This window comes from Pinus tabuliformis, chromosome 8, assembly GCF_031772625.1.
Source record: "Pinus tabuliformis cultivar Carrire ecotype Pingquan chromosome 8, CPIR1, whole genome shotgun sequence".
In the NCBI taxonomy this organism is placed as follows: domain Eukaryota; kingdom Viridiplantae; phylum Streptophyta; class Pinopsida; order Pinales; family Pinaceae; genus Pinus; species Pinus tabuliformis.
This window is the reverse complement of record NC_142294.1, coordinates 776,652,481-776,660,924: the sequence shown is the minus strand read 5'-3', so window position 1 is coordinate 776,660,924 and position 8,444 is coordinate 776,652,481. Positions and strand designations below refer to the sequence as shown.

Sequence of the window (8,444 nt, the reverse complement as noted above, 5' to 3'; positions counted from 1 at the left end):
AGCTCATTTCAATTTTATTTTATCATATTTTGTATGTAATAAGAGACAATGCAACTTATCTAGTTTGAAGAAACACGATTGCCACATATCATAATCAATACAATGACCATAATCATGTGCAAATATGATCAAAACAACAAGAACAAGTACTCAATCCTAATTTTCACTTCTTTGGCTATAAAATATATGAAATTTTCTCATATTGTAATGTTAGGCAACGTAAATTGAATACAAAGGCATTGAGATTTGATTAGAAGAATTCAATTTATTGCAAAAAAAAAACAACTTCCAGATAGTTTATTCATAAAATTTAGCCCAAGAATCATGTTAATGTATTTTAAGATAAATTTTGGGTGTTTTATCTTTTTGAAACCATAATTAATTTGCAGACATGATCAGAATAAGAGGAAAAAATGTTGAAATCCCATATTTTATCTCCCTCTCTTCAAAATATATTCAAGTATCCCATATTGTATAGTTTGTCATTAGAAGCCAAACAATAGGGTGTTAATCTTTCTTAGGGCATAATTATTCTTTTCTTTAGATAATTGCATTTCATCATTTTCATATTGAATTCACCCCACAACATCACAATGTTATTCACTAACATATGTAATTATATAGAAAGAACAATATCATCATGGTTCTACTCCCAGTTTGGTACTTACGGTTCAACACTCAGTTCGGTGCTTATGGTTCTACACCTAGTTCACCCCACCCCCTTCAGTAGTTTCCTAGTTTCCATTGTTTCTAACGTATGCATTCCTTAATCTCCCATACAATTCTATTTATGTCATGTCAATAGAATGTTTAATGTGGGGTTCACGATTCGTAGAACTCTGTAATTTTATTACATCTTTTTGGTAAGAGGAGTTTAATGTTCTCATGCTAGAATTTTTTCACCAGTTCCTTAACTACTTGAACCCCACGCCTTGGGAGCTCAAACATGGGGGAAGAGTTGGCTCAATGTCCTCGATCAACGATGCTCTCTATTTATCAAAAACATATAATCATGCTTACATCTAGTATCAACTTAATCATCATGCTTTCATCTAGTACAATATCTGGGGGCTAAAAGCTTATTAGGAAACTTATCCTAGAAGCTGAGTTAGGAAATTCATTATTAATATAATGTATTTGTTAGAGGAAAATATAAAAAATCATTCATTAGAAGAGTGTTTTTGTTAAAGGAAATTATTCTCGAAGCTTGCATCCTTATTTTAATTTTATGCATGCCCACTATACAGTTGAATTCATTGTGAGTTGTAGATCACTTTTGTATTTATAAAGAAAGTATTGGTCAACTAAACTTCTCAAGGGTTACATTGTCTCTACCCATTGTTTAATGTTGTATTTCACGTCACTTCCATTTGCATTTATAAAGAAAGTACTGGTCAACTAAACTTCTCAAGGGTTAAAGCCTCTACCCATTGTTTAATGTTGTATTTCACATCACTTCGATATCACAGGAGCTAAATGATCAATACTACACATGCCATTATAAGAACTTTTACCAAATTATTTTTGGTAATAAAAGTGGAAAATGTGACCATTTAGGGCTTCACTTCTTTACTTTATGACATATCTTGAATTTATATTACACCCTATGTGGAAAATGTGTAACAAATGTTCTCTCCAACAAATCTAATGAGTGTTATCTCCTTAATACTTTCAATGCAATTGACAACCATAACTTATCTTATTTGTAGTAACCTATCCCCTCAATTCCTTTGATGTAATCAATTGTAGCTCATTTCAATTTTATTTTATCATATTTTGTGTGTAATAAGAGACAATGCAACTTAGCTAGTTTGAAGAAACGCTATTGCCACATATCATAATCAGTACAATGACCATAATCATGTGCAAATATGATCAAAACAACAATAACAAGTACTCAATCCTGATTTTCACTTCTTTGGCTATAAAATATATGAAAATTTCTCATATTGTAATGTTAGGCCAGGTAAATTGAATACAAAGGCATTAATATTTCATTAGAAGAGTTCAATTTATTGCAAAAAAAAAACTTCCACATAGTTTACTCATAAAAATTAGCCCAAGAATCATGTTAATGTATTTTAAGATGAATTTTGGGTGTTTTCTCTCTTTGAAACCATAATCAATTTGCAGACATGATCAGAATAAGAAGAAATAATGTTGAGATCCCAAATTTTATCTCCCTCGCTTCAAAATAGATTCAAATATCCCATATTGCATAGTTTGTTATTAGAAGCCAAACAATAGGGTGTTAATCTTTCTTAGGGCTTACTGATTCTTCACTTTAGATAATTGCATTTCATCATTTTCATATTGAATTCACCCCACAACATCACAACGTTATTCAGTAACATATGCAATTATATAGAAAGAACAATATCATCATGGTTCTGCACCCAGTTTGGTACTTACTGTTCAACACTTAGTTCGGTGCTTATGGTTCTACACCTAGTTCACCCCAACCCTCTCAGTAGTGTCCTAGTTTCAATTGTTTCTAACGTATGCATTCCTTAATCTCCTATATAATTCTATTTATGTCATGTTAATAAGGTGTTTAATGTGGGGTTCACGATTCATAGAACTCCTTAATTTTATTACATATTTTTTGTAAGAGGAAGGTTTAATGTTCTCATGCTCTAATGTTTTCATTAGTTCCTTAACTACTTCAATTAAATTCATATTATCTTGTTAACAATTGATAGAGACAAGACACAATGGGTTGCATTATGGTCTTGGGATCAATTTATCTTACCATTTTTTTAAAAGAATCCATGAGGATTCTAAAAATAGTATTACTTCTTACTTCTTATATTTTTCACCATTTTAATGCCTATAATTCTTTTAAAAATAGTCAGGATCCTATATTAAAATAATTGACATTTAATTGCATTAGACTTATGTTCTAAGTTTTATTTTATAATTTTATAGAATTGATAATGAATAGTTCAATTATCTAGCGATGATAACTCATTTTTATCCACCTTAAGGTGTTTTGGAGTTCTCCATCATGTAGTGTACAATATAGGTATGAGTGATGGGCCTATATTCTGGCATTTTTATTTTCTGAAGTATATCTTGGCATTCTTGACCTATATGTTTATAGTTAAATTATTGGAAGGATATTGTACATGCTTAGGGGAAATTTCTAGAATGTCAAAATATTGAAACAAAGTTTTCACTACAACAACTTCTTCATTAGGAGGTTGTGTGATAGTTGACTCTTTGATTTCATCCATTCTATAATCAACTCCAAGAAAATCCATGATCATCTAACCATCAACAACAAATTGTTGTGATGAAATATTCATTGGAGTTTTCTCTATTTTCCTAGAAGATGGATTCTCCTTTTCTAAAACTCTACATTTTTTCCATACCTACCATGGCCTTTTAGTTTACTTACATTCCCTTATGACTATGTTTTTTTCATACAGTGGTTCACTATGTTTAAATGGATTACGGTTACAAGGAAACAACAATTGTCTTCCACTCACAAAAAAAAAGATATAAATTGTCTTCTAATTAGACAAGAAGATATAGATTGTCTCCAAATCTTACAAAAAAGGACAAAAATTATCCTCCAATTACTTAAAAATATAATATTTGTATTTGAATTGTGGAAATTTCCTTCTAGCTACAAAATAGTTGTCTCCTAGTTACACAATAAGGCAAAAAAAGGATTCCTAATAACACAAGTGGACAAAAATATTCTTTCCAATTACAAAAGAATTAAAACCAAGTTTTTGAATGCATCAATTACTATGGTGTAAATTTGATGGGCACTCCCAACTCTCAAGTAAATTCTTGATCATCTGTTTCCTTTTAAAAGTGTCCTCCACATGGCTTTTGACTTTTATTTTTACATATCATTTAAATATTATGTATTATTTGTTTTTTTATTAAACTCAAAAGTAGGGAATTAACTTCCATGGAATATTCTAAAATATTCATAGAAATATATACAAATCAATGGTTGAGATTTATCTCAAAAGTAGTTATGCTCTTTTAAACATTTTAATTAAATTGATTAATTAAAATAATGTCATATGAAGTGAGTTGGGATTTTTGGGACATGTGGCATCTATAAGGCATGGTATTGTCCAATGGGATTGTAACAAAGCATATTTATAGACTAAGGTTCTCCAATGTAAATTTGAGGTAAATCTCCATGATTAAGAATCTTATTCCATGTTTTTTAAAATTTATATATGTTTAACATATATATTAATTATTTTTATAAATAATAATAATATTTAAAATAATTATAATTTGTTTAGGTTTTATTATGTTTTACTTCTAGCAACATGAGATGCATATGAAGTAATTGTTCTGATTCTTATTATGGATTGTCGAAAATATGCTTTCACCATATCTCTCTCTCTCTGTGTCTTTGTCTTCCTTCCACCCTCTCTCGAGCATGATCTCAGCCTCATCTTCTCTCCCCACTCTCTCCCAAATCATCTCTTTCTCATGATCTTTCCCCTTGAATTTATCTCCCCATCTGCTCCCTCTCCTTCTCTCATAATAATAAAAAACTTACAATATCAAATACATATTAAATTATAATAATAGTAAATTATAATATAAAAAAGAAACCGTATTCTAAAAACAAATAAAAAAAATCTTTAATTTTTTTATAATGGAATAAAATAATTAATAACATTGGATATATATATATATATATATATATATATATATATATATATATATATATATATATATATATATCCACTCCAGATCGATTCAAAGTGGATAAGTGAGAATTATTTATGCATATAGATATTGGCGAGCTGGATATTCTAGGCCTAGAACAAGCCTGTAAAACGGGAAACTTCAACAAAATACCTGATCGACAAGTGGATAATCTAGTGGAAGTCCTCAATAGAGCCCAAAAAAAATACTCATTAGGGGTTCAAATTGGCAGCCAATGGGAAGGGAAATTCGTCACCAAAGACAGTAAAAAACGGGGAAGGAAAACCACTCTGGAAAGAACCATCAAGATAGGAGAAGTGTTGGTAGAATCAGGCCGATATGCCAAGTTAACCAAGTACTTCAATGCCAACCCCAAACCTTCTCAATGAAGTTGATCTCATGGAATATTAGGGGGCTCAATAGCCCAAGAAAAGGAAGATTACTAAAAAACATGCTCATGGAGGAAAAACCTACCATTCTCTTTCTGCAAGAAACAAAATGTAACTCGACAGTCTTGGAAAAAATAGCAGCAAAGGCCTGGCCAGGAGGGTTAGTAACAGCTGTTGATGCTCAGGGTGCGTCAGGAGGACTTGCAGTGCTCTGGGATGTGCGAGTGATTCAACTGGACAACATACATGCAAATAAAAATTTCATTCAAGCTATATTTCACATAATTGGCACCAATATCTACGACCATATGACAAATGTGTATTTCCCTCAGGAAACCCTGCACAAAGTTGAAATTCTGGACACCTTGACGCAGCTGAACACAGAGAGGATGCACCCGTTATGGATATCCGGAGCTGACTTTAATATGATAGCAACAATGGAGGAAAAAAAGGGAGGCAGATGCAGAATCAATAGAGATGGATCCATATTAAAAGACTTCATTCATAACAACTGGCTGATTGATCTTCCTTCAAATAACGACCTATTCACTTGGAACAACAAGAGGGCAGAACCAATGCAAATAGCCTCTCGTCTTGATAGATTTCTGATATCAGATAATGCAACTCACTTAGGAGGAGAATTCATTGCCTCTATCCTTCCTGTCTCAGGCTCTGATCATTGGCCAATAGCCCTCCATTGGAATCGATCTGGCTGCAGTATTAGGCGCCCCTTCCGGTTTGAGGCTTTTTGGTTATCTCATCCTGAATTTAATGAATTTGTCAGAGCATCTTGGCTAAAGTTCAATCCTATGGATGGCACCAAAATGTCTATATTCCAACAGAAGCTGAAATATCTTAAAGGGGAAATTAAACGCTAGAACCAATCCATTTTTGGCAACATATTTAAAGCTCAGGAAACCCTCAATCAAGAAATGAAAATCATTCAGCAAAGGATCATCACAGAAGGACGCTCTGAAGAGCTAGCCAAGAAAGAGCAGTATATAGAAAATGAAATCCTTGAAAGAGCTTTACAGGAGGAAACTCTCTGGAGGCAAAAATCAAGAGTTAGGTGGCTGAAGGATGGTGAAAAGAATACGAAATTCTTTCACAAAACTACGGTGCAAAGAAGAATGAACAATCAAATTTCCCATATCAAAACTGAACAAGGAAGTAAAATTGAAACCCATGAAGGCATTGAACAGGAATTCCTCAATTACTTCAAAAAGGTGAATCAAGAACCTAACATAGACCGAACAGAGGCCATTGATAAATTCATCAGACATATTCCCAAACTAATCACTAAGGATCATAATCTTCTCCTTCTCAAGCCCACAAGCCTTCAAGAGGTTGAGACTGTTGTGCATCAGCTAAAAGCAGGGAAAGCGCCGGGACCAGATGGATTCACCTCAAACTTTTTTCACCATTTCTGGGATTTAATAAAATGGGAAGTCTGGCAGGTCGTGGAAGAATCACATACTTTGAGATGGATGTATCCAGGTCTGAATGCAACATTTATTGCATTAATCCCCAAAGCAGAGGAATCCAATACTCCGGACAAATACAGACCGATTGCTCTATGCAACATCATATACAAAATTGTCTCCAAGGTTATAGCTTCCAGATTGAAGCCTTTGCTTCCCCTTATCATCTCTCCAGAACAATCTGGATATGTAGAAGGACGACAGATCACGGATGGAATTATTTTAACTCATGAAATAATCCACTCCCTCAAGCATTCAAAAAAACCAGGTATGTTACTCAAAATTGACTTATCTAAGGCTTTTGATAGTCTAAGTTGGACTTATATTCAAAAAATCCTTAATGCCTTTGGTTTTGCCCCTTCCTGGGTTAGATGGGTCAGTAATCTTTTATCCTCCTCGTTCTTATCTATTCTCATCAATGGCATCCCGTCACCCACATTCCGTCCCTCTAGGGGTATCAGACAGGGAGACCCGCTCTCGCCTTTTCTGTTTGTCATCTTAGCTGAAGGACTAGGACACAACATCAAATCGGCTCTCCTCTCTCAAAGCCTCAAAGGTCTCTCTTTTCACCATGCTCCCTCCTATTCTCACCAGCAATTCGTGGATGATAATATGCTTTTTGGTCATCCTTCTGTTCAAGAAGCTCGTACCTTCAAATCCATTCTTTCTCTTTTTGTGAGCTTCTAAACCAATGGCTTTCTCATCACCAAGCAATCTCCTTCAAACACATCAGACGGGAAGGGAACAAGTTGGCAGACTTTCTTGCTTATTTAGGAGTGGACACCGAAATGGATTTCTTCGAAGGCCCTCTCTCCACTATAGCCTCAGAGAACCAACTCTCCGACTTTCATACCATTGTAAAAAATGACATGTATCTGAAGGAAGATACACCCCCGGATGCGGGTGTATTTACTGCGTGTTAAACATAATGCATGCGAAAGCGGCAGCTGTCCACACACTTGGACGGATCCAGCAGTTTACAGAATGTGAAATTGAGGCTCTGGTCACAGCATTTATGGTTCATTCGATTCGAGATCTTCAGACAAGTGATTTATTCATGGCGTGCTCTCTGATGTTTTCAGCGGACATCTGCAATCCGGTTTTCCTCTGCTCGTTATGCTTTCAACACCCCTGTGTGGCTCAGGGTGTATGGAAGCCCCTCTGGTTTCTTAACCTGGTTTATTCTGCCTGTGTCTGGTCTATTTATTTGGTTTATTCCGCCTGTGTCTGGTCTACTCACTGGGTTTATTTTGCCTGTGCCTGGTTTCTTAACCTGGTCTATTCCACCTGTGGCAAGTCTAGTAATTTGGTTTATCATGCAGGTGTCTGGTCCATTAACTGGGTTCATTCCGCCTGTGTCTGGTCGCCTTCCCCCCAGCTTCGGACTTCCTATTTACCCAAGCTGCCTGCGCACCCTGCAATGGCTCGTCGACGCGGCGTCCCTTGGCGTGGAAGCAATTCTGGTTCTCGTGGAGTTTCTCGGGGTCGTGGTGGCTCTGCCCCTCAACGCATCACTCCTTTAGCCTCTGCCTCACCATCCTCTCTGCCCTCTGATCATTCTCGGCCCTCTCTGAATAGTTCCTTTCAAACTACCCGGTTCAAGTTCAGAAGTAGGCTCAATAAGCCTCTAATCTCAGCCACTATCACTGTTATCTTCTCGGAGGAGGAAGATGAGCTTATGAGCTCGAATGACACCTCCAGGGCTCAGTCTCAGTCTCAGGATACGAGCGACTTTCAGGGTGACATGGCTGGAGTAGTCCTCAATGACACTTCCATGCAGCACAAGGATGGCCTTCAGGAAGACCCTCAACCCCAGCCAGCTTCACCACAAGAGCAAATTCTTGCTTGTGAACCAGCGCGCCTTTCTGGAAGTGTTCTGAATCTT

At 35.6% G+C, this 8,444-nt stretch overlaps 1 protein-coding gene across 1 annotated transcript; it reads left to right on the top strand.

Annotated features, from left to right (window-relative positions):
- The first annotated feature begins 5,146 nt into the window (after positions 1-5,146).
- LOC149237895 (uncharacterized) lies at positions 5,147-5,956 on the top strand. Its single transcript, XM_089369422.1, has one exon. The coding sequence runs from the start codon at positions 5,147-5,149 to the stop codon at positions 5,954-5,956; it is 810 nt and encodes a 269-aa protein (XP_089225548.1).
- Positions 5,957-8,444: the final 2,488 nt, after the last annotated feature.